At 41.1% G+C, this 22,328-nt stretch overlaps 2 protein-coding genes and 1 pseudogene across 2 annotated transcripts; 1 reads left to right on the forward strand and 2 right to left on the reverse strand.

Annotated features, from left to right (window-relative positions):
• On the forward strand, nucleotides 1-378 carry LOC122650825 (uncharacterized mitochondrial protein AtMg00820-like). Its single transcript, XM_043844200.1, has one exon. It carries the CDS (start codon nucleotides 1-3, stop codon nucleotides 376-378), a length of 378 nt encoding a protein of 125 aa, XP_043700135.1.
• Nucleotides 379-9,310: 8,932 nt separating this feature from the next.
• Nucleotides 9,311-9,946, reverse strand: LOC122650826. Its single transcript, XM_043844201.1, has one exon. The coding sequence runs from the start codon at nucleotides 9,944-9,946 to the stop codon at nucleotides 9,311-9,313; it is 636 nt and encodes a 211-aa protein (XP_043700136.1).
• A 6,455-nt stretch (nucleotides 9,947-16,401) lies between these two features.
• On the reverse strand, nucleotides 16,402-18,300 carry LOC122650827 (annotated as a pseudogene).
• Between the last annotated feature and the right edge of the window lie 4,028 nt (nucleotides 18,301-22,328).

Here is a 22,328-nt window from a genome sequence, read left to right on the forward strand (position 1 = left end):
ATGACCTTACGCACTTCTACACGATCTATACCACAGGCTCTAACCACTGCCTCTATTACCCAGGAAGAACCAACATGTTTTAGTCAGGCCAATAAATTACCTGAGTGGCGTGCTGCTATGGCAGAAGAGTTTAATGCTCTACTGCGTAATGGGACTTGGTCCCTAGTTCCAAGAGATCCTGCTATGAATTTGATTGGGTGTAAATGGGTTTATCGAATTAAACGCAAGGCTGATGGGTCTTTGGAGCGCTACAAGGCGCGCCTTGTCGCAAAAGGCTTTCACCAACAGGAAGGCCTGAATTATTTGGAGACATTTAGCCCAGTTGTGAAACCAACCACAATTCGGACTATTCTGGCCGTTGCAGTGGCCCATGACTGACCCATCAGGCAACTGGACATGAACAATGCTTTTTTACATGGTTTGCTCGCTGAAAATGTGTATATAACTCAACCACCAGGGTTCGTGGATTCATCTCTTCCGCATCATGTTTGTAAACTCCAATGCTCCCTATATGGCCTCAAACAAGCTCCACGAGCTTGGTTTCACAGGTTGTCCAATTTTTTGATTGATATGGGGTTCACTGCATCCAAGGCTGACCCTTCTTTGTTCATATTTCATCAAGGGGGTATCCTGATATACTTCTTGATCTATGTTGATGACATAATAGTCACAGGTAATACCCCATCGCAAGTCGTGACATTCTTGGACATCGGCAACATGAGTTTTCCATCAAGGATTTAGGCCCTCTTCACTTCTTCTTGGGAATCGAAGTAACGAAGCATCCCAAGGGTCTAGTACTTTCCTCCAGGTACATTACGAGACCTATTGACTAGGGCCGGCATGAAGGACTAGGGCCGGTATGAAGGACTGTAAACCCATTCAAACACCAATGGCTACCTCCTTTACTGAACCAGGGGTGTACTCATGACAGATGCCACTAAATACAGGTCAATTGTTGGGGCTCTCCAGTATGTCACATTGACTAGACCAGATGTTGCGTTTACAGTAAACCGAGTATGTCAACACATGCACAATCCCACTGAGGACCACTGGACCCAAGTCAAGAGAATCCTACGGTATCTCAAGGCCACTACCACTCATGGGCTACTTCTAGAACGGTCTAGCAACTTGACATTACAAGCATTCACTGATGCAGATTGGGCTAGGAACAGCTCTGATCGCAGGTCCACTGGTGGATATGCAATTTTTCTAGGCCCATGTCTGATCTCCTGGGCCTCACGGAAATAGAAGACGGTTGCCAGATCATCAATGGAGTCTGAATACAAAGCACTAGTTGATGCCTCTGCCGAGCTCATTTGGTTGGAGGCTCTACTTAAGGAGCTTCAGTTTCCAATTCGCAGGCCCCCAATATTGTGGTGTGACAACATCGGGGCCACGTACTTGTCGGCTAACCCAGTGTTCCATACTCGTACCAAACACATCGAGATTGACTTTCACTTTGTACGAGAACAGGTAGCAAATAGACAACTTTCGGTTCAATTCATCTCTACCTTTGATCAACTAGCTGATGTTTTGACTAAAGCCCTATCAAAGGCTCGATTTCAATTGATGCGGGACAAGCTGAAGGTTTAGTCACCTCCACCTTGAGGGGGTGTATTGACCGAATATTGAGTTTACTCTCAATATTCGGTTTTCTCTCATTTCCATATAGATATTATCACGTGTGCACTCCTTACCATCTTTGTATTATCACATGTGCATTGCATAGTTTGCATATCTTATCCTTTGTAATCTTTGCATATCTTCATATCATATATCTTGTAATCTTTGCATATCATATCTCCATGCATATCTCTTGTAATCCTCCTTGTATCCCCTATTATCACATGTGATAATAGACTAGGATATCTCCATACCATACATAGAATCATGGATGTACAAATACGTTTGATCCTCCATAGAGAGGTGGTAATGCAATACACAATATTCTATCCTAACAATATATTCATTTAGGTTAGTTAGAACTGTTTTCTCTGAACTATTCACGTTATAAAATATTCACAAATGATATCTGTGAAAATCCGTGTGAAATATTCATGTTATGTATCATTGTTTGTCCGTGTAAAAAATTCACGTTATGTATCATCATTTGTACTTAAATTCACACCAAATGTAACCAAACTTTCAGGTATTACCTACTATTCTTTGTGCATGTTCTTGTTTTTTATTATTAATTATAGTTGGATCATAGTTATTGTACAAATAAGTGAAGATGTTTTTCTAAATTCTTATTTTGCAGGTCTGGCTTTTTCTATGTGTCTTCTTAATGGCTACTAGCCTTAGGATGTATGCAACTTGTCAACAACTTCAGGCTCCTGCTGCTACTTCCCTTCCTTAATCCCTCGTTTTTGTGTTTTCTTTTAGTTTTGGTTTATTAAGCAATTTATAGGATCTATTTGTGCAAGTGGCAATTGAACAGTTCAATGAGAATCCGTTACCTTGATTTACATAACTCCATCTATATATCATCTTATGGAGAAGGGATTTCTGCAAGTTGGTCGGAAAGTTAATTTGTTGGGCAAATCCTCTTCTCTTCTTGGCTGGCAGGGAAGAGTATTGTGTCATGTGCTGGATAATTTTTTTTTTTTTTTGTTTCTCTAATAATCTTTGAGAGAGCAAAATCTGTTGTCCTTTAAATCAGTTTGCTGAGTACCATCTTGTTTGCTTGGATCAGATGACTGTCGTGGGCCAAATTAGTAAATTCTGCATAAATCAAGTCTGATATTGAGTTACATGCTTTTAGGCCTATTTAATCTCAACATTGTTCTTAAGTTATTAATTTTTTGTTTACAATTAACTACCTCCAATGTTGAAATGAGTTGTGTTGCCTGCTCTGATTATGTCAATGTGTACGGCATTTATGTTGTTGTATGTATCTAAATCATACCCAATGTTTCTGCCATGGTTCTACAGAAGGTGTCTTCATGTTTGCGATTTTACATATGCTAGCTACCTCTTGTTAGGATTTGTGGAATTGGAACACCCATTGCTAATAGGATGCTTTGAAGACATGAGCAAATTGGGTAGATTGACAAGACCCGGCTGTTCTTCACAACTCTGTCTTCCACACACATGAGGTCCATTAAGTTCCTACTGATCATGTGAACTGCAATTGTTAGGGTTTGATAAGGACCAAGCATTGCTCAAGCTCCTACATCGCTAACAACAATTCTCGCAACTTTCAAGCTACTACATTGGAATTTTGAGGTGAATTGCCTCCAAATTAGCTCCTTTCATTTCTATGCATGCTAACAGGTTGCTTTCAGAAGCAATCTTTCTTAAATCATAATAATTGCAAGTCCTTAGGAAATTGTAAGTATGATTCCTCATAAATTTAACTTCTGGTTGGTGTATGATGATTGTGAATTGGTGATTCATTAAGTTTAGTAAACCCACTCCACCCCTCCAATTTTTTTTGTCGCCTAACTCATACAGACATGATTGGGTCCATTGTGAAATAGTAAGAAGGTAAGTTACTAGAGGTTTACATATGAGGTTTACTTATCCTTACTGTAGATTTGCAGCTTTGAACAGAATCAAACACATATCACCTGAGAACTATCTAGGCTCAATACTACTTTTGAATTGTGCCATATATTTTTTCCCATAATTTTATTGGCTTTTGATTGTTAGGACATTGCATGATCAATTCTTCATCTGATGCTTTGCAAGCCAAATGGTTGTGGCAATGCTGCTTTAGTTTCTTATATTTTTTTTTTCTCTTAATATCCTGTCTAGACAGTGTAATTTGAAATGGGAAGTAAAGGTCGTACTCCATCTCATCATCTAAGACCGCTCTTAGCCTCCTCCACATATCATGGAACAGAAGCTTGCAAAACAAGAAGTTGAGATGCAAACTCTTGCAATAGAGAACCGAAGGCTTGTTGTTACCCATACAGATCTAAGACAAGAAATTGCTGCCGCACAGTAGGAGTTGGAAAGATTGCAAGAACGGGATTCTGAAAAGACAGCTTCTGGCCAAATATGTATAAGTATGAAAGTAACCAATATCGATAAGCCATTTTTTTTTCTAAGAGAAGAGCCTAAGACCATTTTATCACTATTTGTTACCATGGATGGGTAAGTAATATAGGGCATTGGTTTGAGGAGAAAGCATATATTGAAACATTAGTATAGCTTGTGATACAATTGTTTTTCCTACAAAATTAAAATAAAACATGTGCCCTTAAATCTTGCTATACAGACTAAGTATTTACGCAAATATTGAATCTATGTCAAGATGATCTTTTATTGGAAACTGTTCTTTTTTTCTTTTTTGGTTCCTATCATCATGTTTTACACATAGAGTAGCTCTTGCTTGTAGCAGTCCTTATTTAAACTATCAATAGTCATCAGTTAGCTCTCTCTCTCTCTCTCTCTCTCTCTCTCTCTCTCTTCCTAATATAAGACCACACGTGCATGTATATATATATGTTATACTATTATATAAAAGCACGTTGTGGCAAATATTTCAATTACCTATTCTATCCTAGCTTCATTCTTATCTAAAATTCCATTCTTCAATTCTTAATTTTTATGTCATTCTTTCTTATAATTTCATAATCTTAGGTACCCTTAGTATTAATTATTGTTTTTAATTAGTGGCAAATTTTCAGTTACCTATTCTACCCTACATTCTTATCTAAAATTCCATTCTTCAAATCTTAATCTTTATGTCAGTCTTTCTTATAATTTCATAACTTTAGGTACCCTTAGTATTAATTATTGTTTTTAATTAATATTAATATTAATAATATTTATTATTATTTAAAGCAAATCTTTCAATTACCTCTTTTATCCTTCATTCTTATCTAAAATTTCAATTTTCTATTCTTAATCTATAGGTCATTCATATTTATAATTTCATAATCTTAGGTACCCTTAGTATTAATTACTGTTTTTAATTAGTGGAAAATCTTTCAATTACCTATTCTACCCTTCATTCTTATCTAAAATTCCATTCTTCAAATCTTAATCTTTTTGTCATTCTTTCTTATAATTTCATAATCATAGGTACCCTTAGTATTAATTACTGTTTTTAATTAATATTAATAATATTTATTATTATTTAAAGCAAATCTTTCAATTGCCTCTTTTATCCTTCATTCTTATTTAAAATTCTAATTTTCTATTCTTAATCTATAGGTCATTCCTTTTTATAATTTCTTAATCCTGGGTACCCTTAGTATTAATAATTGTTTTTAACTAATAATATGTATTATTATTTAAATTTAAAAATTGTTCGTTTTCTCCGAAGAGAAAATTTACCGATTCGTTTCCCGTGAAGAAAACCAAGTACTCATTTCATTCCTCCCTAAACTGTTTGGTTTTCTTCTTTAACCAGTGTTTACTGTTTTTCTCCAGCCCCTCTCTCTACGGAACTCACCTTCCAAAATCCAGAAGACATATCCATTCATTCCCTATTTCTTTGGAAACCATTCAAGATTCTGTCTGAGACGTCAGAGCTCTCTGCAGAGTAAACCAGCAAAAAGGTTTTCTGGTTTCGGTTATCTGTCTGATAACTTGGAGCTTTCTTGCAAGGGAAATCACAGTATCTCCTGCCGAGGACATCCCGCCGGAGACATCTCCAACCAAATTTTCAACTCTGCTGCAACCGGAATCCCTAAACATGTGAGTCCTTACCTATTCCTCTATTTCTTGGTGAAGCATGACCTTACCCCTCAACAAGTGAGTCCTTACATTTTCCTCTATCTCTTTGTGAAGCATGACCCCACCCCTTAAAGATTCCCTGATCAGTTCCCTCAAAGCATGCCCCCATCTCCATTGATTTTGCTATTAACCTCTTCCAAGCATGCCCCTAACCACGATTGACCTGGGTCGATTAATCAGATTATTTTTCAGTCATTTTGATTTTCTGTTCTTCATGTTCATTTTGATCTCACAATTGTCTGTGTTCTTTCTTCTACTCATTGGTTAGTTCAGACTCTCATGAAAACTTTAATAATAGTACCAAATACAGTAAATATGAAGGGTTCTAGGTACCACTTCTTAGTTTATTCTTCCTGTAGAACAATGTTTAATTTGGATTTGGAATTAACCCTGATCAGATCCTCAAGGTGATTTGCACTGCGAGAAGGAAAAGTCTTGATGGGTACAGTGGAGAAGTATGAACGGTGCACGCCCATGTTGTCACCATGGCCAGCCAAATCGGCCCATCTATACATGAATCTGAAATATTGGTTCCTTGCCTTTCCAAGGAATCTTGTGGGTGCTTTGATACACCTGCTTAGCTTGGTTTGTTATCCATTTCTCATTTGCAGGTGAGTAGAAAACAGAGTTGATATGATCCCTATATAACTTGTTTAATTGTATTTTTTTTAGGTCAACAGTTTAATTTTGATTATACATTATTCATTGTACTGCATACAGAAAATTAAAATTCATGATTTCAAAATTGAAAAAAATAGGAGAAAAAGTATATCTAAAACTATATCTATCTATCTATATATATCTCTATCTATCTCTCTATTTCTCTATCTCTCTCTCTATCTCTCTATCACTGTTTACAATGTAACAAAGGTATCTCTACTTAGAATCCACGTATCTCTCTATCTCTCTATCACTGTTCCAAAATACTATTTTTGAGTCAGAAATAGTTTTTTGTGTTTGTGTGATTTTGGAGTAAGTATGTATCAACAAATGTTGTACAATAAAACTAGGAAAAAAATGTTTCTGCCGCTAGGAAAAAAAAATGTATGGATTGCATATTAAGAGAAGAGTTTCTTCTACTTTGTGGTGATGGTGGTGGCGGCGTCGGTGGTGGAGTTGGTGGTGATCGTAGAGGTGTGGCGGTGGTGGTGGTGGCAGCGGAGGTGGAGGTGGAGGTGGTGGCGGTGGTGGAGGTGGTGGTTGTGGCGGTGGTGGTGGTGGTGGTGGTGGCAATGGTGGTGATTCGTGAATATCAAGTCTGTATCGTGCACATTTTTGTTTTCAGTTTGTGTTTCTATTTTTTCGGACTTTTTTGGTGTTTCTCAAAACCGAGTCTGTATTGTGCACATTTTTGCTTTCAGTTTGTGTTTCTATTTTTTCGGAGCTTCTTTTTTGTGTTTCTCAAAATTGTTCTAGAACCATTTCTATTACCCGGTTCGTTTAAAAAAATTAACACAAGAAAGGACCAAACAACACTTGCAACATCTATTCCATTTCTGTCCCCAAAAACAGAAAAAACACCAGAAACAATTTTTTGAAAGGTTACCATACAGACCCTAACTACCTAAGGTTGACCCCCCCCCCCCCTAATTGTATATTCTTTAAAAAAAAACTGAAGAGAGAGCTTAAACCAAATGGCATATGCCATGGTTAAATGGAATTACAGAAGATTGTATGCTGAGAAATCAGAAATTATTGACCGATACAGAGGTTTCCTCGATATGGAAACCTGTTATTCCTATAGGGTTTCCCATTCCTTGTATAATTCTTTCTCTAAAAGGCATGAAGTGTCACATCTGATATCAAATACTTATTTTGAACATGTTTTTTTTTTTGGGTAAATACAGAAATAGAACATGATGACTGGTAGAATATAAGAAGACATGCAATTCCAAGATGAACCAAATTTTTCAAACATGAACGATTAATTCCTAAATTAATCTGAATCTGACTACTTACTGTAGTCTCTTTTTTTTTAAATTAAATTTTCTAATTGGCTAAATGAAATAAACTCGAATTATTCTCCTTCATAAGTCAACCAAGTCACTAACCCATATGGGAAACTGTCTCAGAGTCCCTTGCGCAGACGACAAGATTTGCTATATTATAACCAAAAAAGTCACTACACATCAATGACTACATCATACAATATAGGTCTAATAGAAAAGAACACAAAAGAAAAATCTTAGAAATCCAAAACAGGAATCCTTATATCCTGATCTAGGCGACACTGGTCTTTTGATTAGGATCTATTTCCTAAGTAAAATAAAAGATGGGCAAAAAATCATTGCTAGGTTGTGTGGTCCCTACACAAGCGTGGGATAATGAGAGGGCATACATGGGCATTAACGGGATCGGATGTTTTTCATTTAAGGAGGGTAGGGTGTGTTAGAACAAGCACAGGTTTTGTCAAAACCCGAATCCGTTCCCATACAGATATCTAGAACACGATTGAATCAAAAAGAGCAGGGACAGTAAGGCGTACCTTGCACCATGTTTGTTGATGTAGAAGTGATAAGAACCCACGAACAACAACAATCCTTCAGTTGATGTTTGCAAAATATCCTAGATGGGGATATTCTACAGTCTCTTAGACTCTCCCACTGAGTTCTCTCTCTTGTGGAGAAAAGAGAAAAGAGAATAGAATAGTGATTGCAGGGACCCCATCATTAGTATATATAATACTCCCCAAAACCCTAACCTACTTCCACAATGGGCCAGGCCGGTCCGGTCCATCTCAATAAAACAGTAGCAAACCACGTCAGCCCTTGTATTTCTTGATCCCCATCAATGATCAACCCGATAATTAATTAAGCCCACTCGTCGCAATTTGAAAAATTCCTAACAATCTCCCACTTGGGCTAGATTAATTATAAGGTCATCATTATCAGATGTGGCCATGGAATCTCAATACAACAATAATGCTACTAAACCGTGATCCAGTTAGCAAATATATCAATGTCGAGCAACAACAGAGAATACACCTCAACATACAGCATATCACTTTCTGTCAGCTACAAACAAAGATTTACTTACTAAAATGAACCGCCTTGAGATAATTTTGTACAAGGAATGTCGTACACGTCTGTGATCACATAAATATCGTCATCATTCCTTGTGGGTCCTCGAACGTATCATGAGCATCGTACAACTCATGGATTACCTTTGAATATCATCATATTTGCCGGTAATCGATCGAGTTGGTTTATCATCAATCGATCGACTTGGTTTATCACCAATCGAACATCCATGGCTAAAAATAGCCGAGCGACTTAGCTCGTTACCAATCGAACATCCTTAGACCAAAAGGCCTTCAACACATCAAACAACATATGCATGCATACACCACATCAAGCAGAAGCATTATAATTAAAACGAAACATATATCATTCCAAGCACTCCCACTAAGCAAGCATATCAAATATAAAACTCCCACTGATCAAGCAGAAACAAACAAATCATCAAAAGTCTAAAAACAAACATTCAATTAAAAGTACTTGCATGAAATAATTTAATTCAACTAAAAATTTATTCCCCTTTTTTGCCATCTTCTGCACCGTCTTTCTTTTCCAGCTAGGCCTTCCTTATGTTACAGTCTCTTTTCATGTGTCCCTTCTTATCACCAGTAGCATGAAATTTCACCAACACTCCTCCTTTCTTTATTGTATAGATGATACTTACCTTTCTTGAAAAATCTTAGATTCCCTTTCTTTGTTCCACTTCCAAACGTTCCTTTGTTCTCAGTTAGGTTTGCACTCTCAATAGTCATCTTCTTCATGTTTCCTTTTTCTTGTGCGCAGATAGATATCAGTTCTTTCATGGTCCATTTGTCCTTCTGAGCAGCATTTATAGACTTTATATTCGCATACACATCTGGGAGAGATTTGAGTGCAAGATGCACCAAAAGTTCTTCTTCTATAGGCATCCCAAGATCTCTCAACTTGTTCACAGTGGAAGCCATCTTCAGTAAATGTTCTTTGACACTCTCAGTACCATCGAATACAGCCGACGTAATTTGGTTCATGAGATCCCCTTTCTCAGTCTTCTGAGACACCTCAAAAACAGCCTTTATCTCACTCAAAAACTCTGTGGCAGTATCTTTCACTTCAACACTGTCACGCAGCGACTTAGGAATGGATTTCTTTATAACCAGTATGCACTTCAAATTAGTTGTCACCCACTTTTTCATCTTAACTCTCTCAGCATTCGTACTCGCATCTGTTAGATCACCAGGTTTTGATTCTCGAAGAGCCATATCAAGATCGAGCAGTCCCAGATTAATTTCTAGGTCCTCTACCCATCACTTGTAATTGTTCCCAGAAAGAACAAGAATAGATGCCAAAAGACTATTTGGGAGAGACATCCTGTGGGAGAAAATTCATTCATGCAGATAAACAAGGATATATATAAATTCCAACAACAACATGATCATATTAAATCAGCTAGCAAATGCAAACAACTCATACAAACTACTGGTAAACACAAACAATGATCATCATCACATTGCATTTTGCCCTCTCGGGTCAAATGCACACGTCCTTATCGCACTGCAAGTACCGCGAGATAGCAACAACTTTCAGAAATCTCCCTCCACCTTTGGGTGGTAGAGAAACCCCTAGGTTATGCACCTCAATAATAATTTATCGCACTGCAATTACTGCGAGATGTCGATGACTTTCGAAAATTTTTCTCCACCTTTGGGCAGTAAGAAAACCCCTAGGCCACGCATCCTAAATTCTTTGAGTACACTATCTTTGGATGGACACACTGCCTTTCCATGAAAAGATCAGTAGTTTTCAGTAATCCCAGCACCTTTGGGCAACTGGAACCCTTAGACCACTATCCCTTTCAATCTATGTGCATATTACCTCGTCAATCTTTGGTAACATCGCCTTTGGGCTAATGTCACCTATTCTGCTGCCTTGACAGAACCATAAAAGGATTCAATGGGCCACTTTGGTGGATCACCATTTTACCCCTTCATAATTCCTCAACCTGATATGCAGCAATATATGTGGAAGTAAACACATTGATCATCCATAATGTGTTGTGATATGCACATTCATGCGGCAATGGTCAACCCAAAATAGTCCAAAAATTCTCAAAGTAGCATAATCGTCCAAAACAGGTCCTTGGAAATATTAAAAGTCCCAAAACCAGGTACCAATAGGTAGGTCTTAAAATTATGAATGAAACAAGACCAACCGAAGCCCAAATCGATGTTCCACGCCTAAGGGTGTCAAACGGTTCGGTTTCGGGTATTCGGTTCGGTTTCAGTTCGGTGCTATGACTTGAGGGTGTGACCCGAAATCGAATCGAAAATCGAGTCGATTCTGGGACCACCAATCGAATTCGAACCTGCTCGGTTCGGTTCGGTTCGGTTCGGTTACGGTTCCAATTTGGGTTTAATTCGGTTTCAGGTTATGGTTCTAATTCGGTTGCACACTTGAAGAGTTGAAAAGGGATATTGAGAAAGGAAAATAGAGAAAACCTGGAAATTAGAATATGAAAAGTCATTTGGTTAGATGGTTACCAAAAATACAAAGAAAATTCATAGAGTTTTTTTATTTTCCCCTATGAAGAGTGGCATATAAATTTCATTCCGTTGGATAGTTACCAAAAAAAACAATGAAAACATAGGAAAGTGGAATATTTAAAGTCATTTGGTTAGATACGGTTACCAAAAAATTTAAAAGATATATGACTTTGAATTAAGTGGTTTATTCAGTTCGGTTTCGGTTCAAACCGACGGGTCTTGGCATGAAACCGAAACCAAACCGAACCGAATTAGAATACCATATACCAGAACCGAAACCAAACCGAATTAATTTGGTTCGGCTCAATTTCGGGTTCGGTTTGATTTTGACACCCTTATCCACGCCCATTAAACCATGCATTCAAGATTATTAGAAAACACAAAACTGCCAAAACCATGGTCTCTATTTATACAAAATATCCCAAATTACATATCAAAATGGAGAGCACGAAAAAACACACATCAGAAAAAATCGCGTCTCAAAATTCATCCAAACGAACCCACACGGTCCATTTAAAGTTTTTCAGTCAATTCCCCCTTTTTTATTTTTTTTTTTGTATAAAAGCCGAAGTGCACCGGTTTGAACCGAACCAAACCAGACCGAACCCGGTTCACCTGAACTGGGTCGTCGATCCACCCAAACGGGTCACCGGGTCGAAATCCGGGTCAAGGAATAGGGTCGCGAGTCGGACCATGTATCCAGGTCAGGTCTCCGTTGATCGGGTCAGGAATCTTTGAACGGGTCGGTTCCAGGTCAGTTCCGGTCAAACGTGACCCGCAAGCATTAAGGCTAATGTCACGATGAAGTCATAATCGCTATGATTTTTAGTTTTTTTTTTTTTTTTTGTAATTGTCGCCGGCGCGTGTTTGTAATTGTCGTCGGTGCGTGGATCTCACTCACACCTTTGGCCGACGCGTCCGGCCACCGGCGGTGACGATCCACACATCGCCGCGATCGTCTCGACGAGCACTACACACCCATATAAAAAAAAATTATTTTCGCCTGTGGAAAAATCTGGCAGCAGCCAAAACGTACGATTTTGCAAAAAATCCGGTCAAAAATCCCTATTTCACCGTAAAAAAAACCTCGATTCATGGTCTTAAACTGACAATCAATTTATCCTAGTACTGTATGGATGGCTTTGATGCCACTTGGTAGAACAAGCAAGGGTTTTGTCAAAATCCGAATCCTTTCCCATACAGATATCTAGAACATGATTGAATAAAAAAGAGCAGAGAAAGTAAGGCGTACCTTGCACCACGTATGTTGATGTAGAAGTGATAAGAACCCACGAACAGCAGCAATCCGTCAGTTGATGTTTGTAAAATATCCGCTATTGGGATCTTCTACAATCTCCTAGACTCTCCCACTGAATTATCTCTCTTATGGAGAAAAGAGAAAAGAGAAAAGAGAATAGAATAGTGACTGCAGGGACCCCATCATTAGTATTTATAATACTCCCCAAAACCCTAATCCACTTCCACAATGGGCCAGGCCGATCCGGTCCATCTCAATAAAACAGTAGCAAGCCACATCAGCCCTTGTATTTCTTGATCCCATCAATGATCGACCCGATAATTAATTAAGCCCACTCGTCGCAATTTGAAAAATTCCTAATAGGGTGGTCATTTCACGTAGTCCCATGTCTAGGTGGAAGCTGCACGCAGCCTGGTAGCGATCTTTCTCCCATAAAAAATATTACATGTTTTAAAATTTTAAATAATTTTGACTTTGATTTTTAATTTCTTTTCCTTCTTGTACAAGAAAAGGTTAGAGTCAGACCCTTATTTTGTTCCTTCTCCATCATGTATTTTGTATTTTAACGACATAAGTTAATGATTTATTTGGCATTTTGATTGTTGGATAGATGAAGACTTCCTAAATATACACAAATAGGTGAGGCTAGTCTTTGAAAAGGATTGGTTTCATAAATGGATTGAAGATGTTATAATTTTTAAGCATATTCTGAGCTAGACGTATGGAGAACCCACCAGTTAGGGGGCACATTATGGTTGGTCAATAAGGGCAGGAAGAGGAGAGAGAGAATGCACTAGAAGAGTGAGAGAGGGGAGCTGCCGTTGACAGCTGATAGATACTTTTCTCAATTTTGAATTCCTTGATTTTGATTTGTTCAAGAGATACATAAATTTAGCCTAGAATGGCTCCTGCAGACTTAATCTCCCTAGGCAAGGGCATTTTTTGTTTTTTTTTTGTTTTTTTGCAAATGATTTTCACGGTTTTGGGAGGTACTTTTAGAGCGACGACGTCAACTATCCGTGTCCTGTTGTCGTCATTGCCATGGGGATGACCATGTTGGGTTGCTTTGCTTGTGGTACCCGTTGTGATTCCTTAGGTTAAATTCCATTGGGGAGGGAATATTGATTGTATAGAATTTAGGGTCTCTTGCATGCCTGTGTTCTTTGTTCAACATTTTTGGGATGTCCCTTAGCGCTGATCATATTTTAATCTATATATATGTCTTATGGAGTTGTTGATGATACTGTATATTCATGTGCTGCTTTCATAATCGCGGATCGGATCGGCCGATATCGACAAGGTTTAACTGGATTGTTCCCTGGATCAACCAACTCGGTTGGATCAGCCAATCCGATCCGATCCTTGACCGATCCGACTGAATATTTTTATATTTTTTCAAAGTTTTTGAGTTTTTTTTTTTTTTTGGTATTATCTTAACCGCTACTAATCGATATTGACCAATCCGATCTGGATAATATCAGCCAATCTGATCCCGAGATCACAACACCCACCAACTTTGGCCGATTCATGACCCGATCCATAAAAAAAACTATTTTGGGGGGTTTTTTGACCGATTTGTACCAATCCGGAAAGGTTTTGGCCCTGACCGATACCGAGTCAGATACCTGGATTATAAATCTTGGTCCTGGGTCAGTACAGGACGCTCTATAGTGTCATGAGCTGGCGAGTAGCGACTGTAGTGTTTGAGGACTTGGCTCTACTACAGACGAGGTCCTTCGATACTTCATTGGCGCAGGCCTTGGCAGAGAGGTGGTGGCCTACCACCCATACTTTCCACCTTCCCATGGGGGAGATGGCCATCATCCCACTCTGCTATTTTCTTTACATCAGCCTCTTCTTTGATGGTGTTATTGTCGTGGGACATTCTGGAGGCTGGACGTTTTATGGAGAAGAACTGACGTCTCAACTAGGGTCCTGCGCTTCGGAGTCATTAGTGAAGGTGCATTGGTTCTATCACGCCTTGGAGGGGCAGAAGGTGACTGACTCCTTGTGGGAGAACAGATAGATTAGTAGGCTCGATGCTTCATTCTATACTTGTTGGGGCAACACTCTGTTCAGCAGTAGTGTTATGAAGATCCACATCTCCTTGGTTTGGTATCTTAGAAAACCTAGAAGAATTTTCCATTAACCAAGTTGAGTTAATAATTTTTTATCCATTGAAAAACTTATAGAGTTTTCACTTCAATCTTGAAGAGTTGAAGGTTTTCTCCATCCCTCGACATCTTAGAAGAGTTGCCCACATAACCTTAAAGAATTGTGCATATTCCCCTTTCTTACTACCAATTTTTGTGGCTATACTTGTTGGTCTTTTTTACACCTTGATCAGAGTGTGTAATTTACCTCTCCCGGTCTCACGTATCCGCCGCTTGCATAATTTGGTCCGACCTTTCTGTTGCCTACATCATAGAGACCAATTATGATGCCCAAAGTTTGTCTAAATTTTGTGAGGATTGTGGTATTATACATGAAACCACAGCACAGTATCAAACCAAATCGAATGGAGTTGCTGGAAGGAAGAGTAAAACATGATTGGCAAGCACTGTGCTTTGTTTCTAAATAGAGACAAAAGCATCCTAAATAAGGACAGTGTGATTAGACCTTCTGGTTTAGTACTTTATGCAGTAGTCATTGTCTTGAGGGGCATCATCCTTGAATTTCTTATTCGTGATAGACGCATAGTTGGACTTTCTATTTCTACTCTGAAGCGAACAAAGAAGCGGCAATCTCAATAAGCTAAGCAATTTACTCTTTGTTTGCAATTCTTTCAAGGAAGGCTCAGATCCAATATTGGTAACGGAAGAATTAGACTTGTGTAAGCCTGAGTTTAGGTTTATCACTAAAATTGTGGGATGAAGCCCTTTTGTCTGTATATTATGTCCTTAATATAATACCAAATAAAATATTAGACCTGTTATCCTTTGAGTTGTATCCTAGGATGAGATCAACCTTAAAACATTTGAAGGGTTGGGGATGTCTAGCAAAGATTATTATACCCGAATCTGATACCTTATTAATCCTAGGAAGCACCCCCTATTCAGTCAACGTACTCCTATTATTAAGGATGTTGCTCATCTTTTGGCCAGGTTTGAAGTTTGTGTTTTCTTTTATGTTTTCAAGGGATAGCAATTGTATTGCTCCCACCCTTTCTCAAAAGGTCTTGTCGACGAAATGTAAGACAACTTCACCAAATTCTACTCCTTGGCTTCACAATTTATATGTGAGAGAAGGCTTATATTCCTCATGTCAATTTTCTCAATAAAGTTTCATTTTATTAAAAAAAAAAAAAAAAGTATTTGAATTCGACTCCAATAATATCTGACATTTTTAAATTAACCTATAAATGTTAAAAACATTGACATAAAGTAATGCATTCTTATTTCTAACTTATAAATAATCATCTATAATATTGAGTTATAATCAGAGCAGATATTATTGGAGTTGATTCATCAATTTTTTGGACTCATACCCGTTCCATCCTTATACAAAATGGTATCCAAATTCATATCTTGTATCTGATTTAGAAAATTCATAATGAACAGATGTGTATTGAATAAAAATTTAGACTCTCAATCTGCTCATCCATTTACATCACTGCTCTCATAATGGATTATCAATCTCTTGTTTCTTGTACATATTCGAAGTTTATCAAATTTTATGCCTCATAGTGATTTGGATTTACTGATTGGTGATTTGGTTTGAGATATGGTCGTTGCAATTTGAACCCAAGAAACATATTTAGACAAAAAGGCTCATGCCAGCCATATGTCAAGGAAAGAACTGGCCATCCAATGGATAGTCATGAAAGATCAATTTTCTTTTCATTTGCTCATACAACAGAACACAACAATTAAAGAAATGTTACACAAGGAAGTTTAAGGAGCAGAAAATTTTAGGATTATCGCCCATCAATATTCAATGGTCTAACCCCTTGAGCTCTCAAACTATCATAATTAATGGAGTTGTTGTGACTATCCAAGTCTGATATTGGTTTATCACCATACAGCAAGCTTTCCACCTCTTCGGGGTTTTGTAAGACCCAAGGATGTTTGACATACTTCCTTAAGCCCTCAAGCTCCATTGCCACTTCCTTCATCGTTAGCCTTTCTTCCCCCTTCACTCCTAAGCATCTTCTTGCAAGTTCCATGACTTCATAGATTTGCTCATTGTTACCCTCTCTCAAAACTCGACTCTCCAAAATCTCCCAAACACTATTCTCCTTCATTGAAGTAACAAAATGCTTTGCTAGATTCCTCTCATTTTCAGGTCTATCAAAACTTAGGGCTATCTTTCCAGTTAATAATTCCACAAGGACCACACCAAAGCTATACACATCACTCTTTTCTGTCAATTGACTTGAATGAAAGTACTCGGGATCCAAATACCCCAAAGTTCCTTGAACTAATGTACTTAAATGAGTTTTGTCCGCTGGAATCAACCTGGAAGCTCCAAAGTCTCCAATTTTTGCAGTACAATTATCATCCAAGAGAATGTTAGTAGACTTAATATCTCTATGAATAATCGGCGGTGAAGCTACAGAATGCAAATATGCAAGTACCTCTGCTGTCTCAGTAGCTATCCTCAAACGATTTTCCCATGAAATCGAAGACTTGCATTCTTCGTCGTGGATATGATGGAATAAGGTATTGTTGGTAACAAATTCATACACTAGCAAAGGAACCTCCGTCTCCAAGCAACAACCCAATAGCTTTACCACATTTCTATGGTTAATTTGGGAGAGAATAACCACCTCATTTATGAATTGCTCGATCTGAGTTTCATCAACTAATTTTGATTTCTTAATGGCAACAATTTTGTTATTGGGTAGAATTCCTTTGTACACATCCTCGACCAATTATCTGGCTCTTAGCATAATTGTTTGTTGTCTTCTTTAGTTCTTCAGCTGTAAAGATTTTTGCACTTTCTGCGGATCGTCCTTCACACAAAGATAGTTGTTGCCTCAATAATAGACCTCCATTTTGTTTGAAGAATCTCTCCGAGTTTGCTAAGGTTTCTCTTCTGAAGTGCCCAAAGCACCAATAAACTGCCAGTAAGGATCAACAAGGGGCTTGATCCAATACCTACGAGGAGAGACAAAAACTTATTTAAGATTCCAAGTCAAAATAAGGGTGCACATGGAGCCTAGATCCTGCACTATGTAAGGGAATAGGGAAATCTCTAGTGTTTATCACAAGGGTTGTCATAGTAGTATATATACAATCTATTCAAGTGTGTTAAAAAGTACTAGACAAGCACATTCTCTTTATGAGTTTTGCTAACCACACAGGTTGCTCTTGGTCCTGTTCATACACCTCATGTGAGATTCTCAGCATCAGAATTTCATAAAAAGGGAGAGGGATAGGCGCACCGCTGGTGTGCGGTAAACTAGTAGCCAGTGGCATCCATAGGGTGCGGGATGGTATATCATACCGGAGTGGCAAGGGGATCATTTCAAAGGAAGGCAGAGAGAGATAGATAGTGTGGGCTAGGTTACGGTACACTGGTGGTGAACCCAGCGTTTTCCCATACAAAATTAATAATAAGTCCACTTTTTATACTTTTAGGGTTCTCCATTCCACACCCTAATATCCAAAGGTCTCACCTCGATCTCAAACTTTTTAGGCTAAAATATCTTATATGGGGGCATGAAGGGACTCCCATGTGTATAAGGTTGAGCCTTCCCTCCATTCCACATCCAAATATGTGGTGTTGTCCATGGATATAATAAAAACCTGCTTTGATTCCATGGAAAGTTTTCATTCAAAAAGTTAAAACCGGTCGATGAAGGGACTCCCATGTGTATAAGGGGTTGTACGCTAATTAGTAACCAATGTGAGACTAAATTCCCAACACTTCCTTGGGATATTTGCGTTATGGATTCAATAGAGTCAGAAAAAGTATTGGAATGGGCTTCTCAGTACTTATCTGTAAAAATTGTTTTTATGAGATGTGACAGGGGTGTCAACGGCCCTGGCTGGGTTGGGCTTCCCCTAAACCTTAGCCCAACCCTACGGGACTTAACCTTAAGCCAAGCCCAGCCCAGTCCAGCCCTGCCAAGGCCTAACAAATCCTAGACCCGGCTTGGCCCTGGCAAGATTTACAGGAACCCGGCCCGGTACCCCTGATTGGCCCCGATTGACCCTCAATATATAAATGGCAATACATAAACACTTTAAACTTAACTTGGACTTCCTTTCGACCAGATGGTGGGCTTGGGCATACCTTAACTTTACACTTTAAACACTTCAAATATATATATTAGCCGAGGCCTCAACTTAGGCCCGGCACAGCTCTGCCAGGGCCAGGAAAAGCCTCAACCCAGCCTGACCCAGTGTTAGCAGGCCCGTCCCAACCCTATCCGAGCTCCTCAGGGCGGGCTTGGATTGGCCAGGTTTTTTTTTGACAAACCTGATGTGATTGTAGTGTAGGGCTCCAAAGTTAATGAGTTTTTACCTTAATTAATCTAAAAGATGAAGAAAGAAGTGATGACAAAAAGGGTTATTACCTACGGTGACCTGTATTACTGGGAATCGCTTTGGATTATGGGTGCAACCACTCCCATTTATCCTTCCATCTCCTTGGTAATTGTTGCGTGTGAAAACCTCCGATGCTTGGTTCGCCCACGGATGTGCCTGCAAAAACCAAGCGATGAGCACGAGAGAACCAGTGTGGCTTCGGCCTAGGACTCTCCGATGCTCAAGTCAGGTCTCCAATGCAACAGCATAACTGCGTAATAAAAAGCCAGATGATCGATGGTGTTCCATACCTGGGTATTTATAGAGTGAGGAGGAGATGAGGCGGTTGGGAGAGTCCTAGTATGGTAGGAGTCCTTCTTTCGGAAGGTTCTCTCGTGTATAGCGGAGTGGAGAGCTATTTTCGGGGTCGGACTCTTATTAAGGTAAGAGTCCATGTAGAGTGCGATTCCGCGTTGCGCTGGGATCGTGGCTCGATCCTTATCCCGTGATTCTCGGGATCTACTGACTTGGCCCGGAGGTCCCCGGTGGGGTGCTATGGCAGCTTCAGTGGAGGAGGGCTTTGGCCTCGGAGGTCGACCCCGGGGGTCGGCAGAGGAGGTCGGCAAGGGAGGTCGGCCCGAGAGGTTGGTCTCAGCCGCAAGCTCGGCCAGGAGTCTACGGCTGACCTGTATGAGCTCGGCCTCAGCCACCAGCTAGCTCGTTCGAGTCTGGCTCTGTCAGGTGACTTATCGGAGATGGGGTCGGCCCAGTCTCCTGCTTGGTCCAACTCGATTCTCGGACTAAGGTCGGGTCGGCCATGTGGCAGCCTCTGATAGGAGGGGTGTTTTATGCCTCATCACAGGCCCCCCCACTCATCAGGAGTCGGCTCGGCACTGATGAGTGAAATTTCCTGGTCTGCTTGTCTGGAAAATTTTTGTGGTCGAGCCGAGCTTATTTTTTGCCACGGATTTGACGTTACACGTTCCGACGGTTGGGTGTCAGTGCCACGTCAGCAGAGTCATTATGGCAGGCTCGGGAATTCGAAACGTCCTTTGATCTAGGCCGTTGAACCATGCTGAGCTCTGATCGGCCGTTGGATCATTAAAACCCAAGGATTATAAATAGGCAACTCCTAACTATTCATTCCTCACTGCTCTAAGTTATTGACTTCTCGGCAAGCTTGGATTCTTCAGCTCGGTAGCGCTCGGTGTTTACTTGTTCGTGATCAGCTCGGCCTTTGCTTCGTTCGCGCTCAGCTCATCCTTAGCTCATCTTCAACCAGTAAGTCTTCTCCGCCCAGTATGTCAGTTGGTAGTAGTCCTATGGGCGAGCTGTTCGCCGGGGTGGCAGAGGGCGCGAGTCTGAGCCGAGAGCTCCCCGCTCGTTCTCCCACCATAGACCTGTTGGGCTCGACCTCGGATGAGCCCGATATAGTGGAGCTTCGTCAGGCCGAGGTGGCCGAGCCTCCGTTACTCTTGGAGTTTGACCACGCGGCCCACCCAATCGCCACAGACCAAGCCGAGAACTCTGGGTCGTCCTCATCCTTTGAGGAATCAAGTGAGGGAGATTCGTCCGAGTGGGGGTTGGCTCGGTCAGCTCGTCCGCTGACGCCCCTGAGCCCGAGGAAGGTAGTGTCGGCACCGTTCCGAGCACGATCACGGAGGCCGACCTCGACTATCCGAGGACGACCTATGCCATCCCCGAGGACATTCACTCCGAGTTCCTAACCCGGGAGATGGCCTGCTTCATCAGGCCCGCGAGGTGGCTTTGTATGAGACGCCCTTCAAGTATGCGTTCAGGCTCCCGTTCTCGGCCTGGTGGACCAGATCTTGGACCACTTCCACTGTCTCTGGTCAGGCGGTGCCGAACTCTTGGCTGGCCGTCTCACGGCTTCTACGCCTTATTCTGCGAGATGGGCCGAGGTGCGAGCGTGGCACTTTTCTCTCGGCTCTTCTTCTTGAAGAAGTCTCCCAAGAAGGGGTGGTACTATTTCTGCCGCCGATCGGGGAAGAGTGCGGCTCTGGGCGGCCACAAATTTTTCGTCGGCACGCCGACCTTTAATAAGTATTGGAAGCCTCATTTTTTCTTCGCTTCCATTCCCAACAGCCCTCTCCGAACCGAGTGGAAGGAGATGAACCTGAATTACGTCAATAGGGTACTACCCCTGACCGAGAATGAGATGACCTCGCTTGACCTGATCCTCCAGTGTCCGCCCTTCGATGTCCTCCAGCTTCAGGACGAGGAGTTTCTTCAGAGGTGGCATATGACCCCTGGTAGGAGCCCGACCCGAGCCCATCTCTGTGGTCCGAGCTGACCCCTTTACTTAGTCTTCTTTTCTGTTTCTACTTATTTTTTATGTTCTCGATTTCTCTTACAGTGGTTGGTCACATTCCCCCTATGGATACAGCTCGGCTAAGGGCCGAGACCCTTGCAGATCAAAGGAAGAAGAATATTGAGAAGAAGTCCCGGGGCGAGTCTTCCAAGGCCCCCAAGGGCAAGGTCGTGATGCCGGGGCCGTCGGACGCTGTGGTCAGCCTTGAGGCCGAGAAGAATACGGGCCCAACGGGGTCCCCGAGGAAGGGGAAAGGCCGAAAAGCCGAGAAGAGCCCGCCGAGAGACATCAAGCATCAGAAGCTCTCGGTCAATCTAAAAAGTGGTGGTCTTCCGCCCGTGGCTTCACCCACCAACATCTCCCGATACGTCTTGGGGAGGGCCTCGGCCAGCAACGTTCCTGTGAGGCCAACCTGGCGCCTCTTCCCAAGGGACTCGGCGTTGACGTCGGCCGCCCACGCCAAAGAATGGCTGGATGCAGGTTGGCTTCCAACCGACAAGGAGAAGCTCGAGGCGCTGTCTAACCCCGAGCTCCTCTCCACTCTGTTCCAAGATTTTAACATGGTAAGTTTCCTGGTCGGCTCTTGCGATTAGATATGATCCGTGTAGTCTGTCTTGATTTTTGTTCTCATGCTTTTTTGTAGGGCTTCGCCAAGGCGGTGGAGACCATGCTTCGCTTTGAGCGGCTCCTGACTGAGAACCATTCCTTGGGCGTCCAATGCAAGAAGGCCTATCAGGATGCCCAGGATGCCGTTCAGAGGCGTCGAGAGACCCAAGAGAAGCTCACTGCTTCCGAGGTCGAAGTGGAGAGCTCTCAGGCCGAGGTGGTCAGGCACAGAGAGAAGGTCCGGGCTCTGCAGGCTCAGCTTGCCGAGGTTAGGGAGAAGGCCAAGGAAGATCTGGCCATGGTTCGGGTCGAGGCGGTCAACAACTATCTCCAATCAAAGGAGTATATTGACGTGTGCCATGAGATCAGGAAGCCTCCCTACGCCGAAGGTTTCGAGGCAGGCCGAGCTGAGCTTTTGGCCGAGATCAAGGC

Source organism: Telopea speciosissima, chromosome 2 (assembly GCF_018873765.1).
Source record: "Telopea speciosissima isolate NSW1024214 ecotype Mountain lineage chromosome 2, Tspe_v1, whole genome shotgun sequence".
Taxonomy (NCBI): domain Eukaryota; kingdom Viridiplantae; phylum Streptophyta; class Magnoliopsida; order Proteales; family Proteaceae; genus Telopea; species Telopea speciosissima.

What these genes read in the sequence shown, in the direction of transcription:
- LOC122650825 (XM_043844200.1), top strand. Translation starts at nt 1, where the DNA reads ATGACCTTACGCACTTCTACACGATCTATACCACAGGCTCTAACCACT.
- LOC122650826 (XM_043844201.1), bottom strand. Translation starts at nt 9,946, where the DNA reads ATGGCTCTTCGAGAATCAAAACCTGGTGATCTAACAGATGCGAGTACG.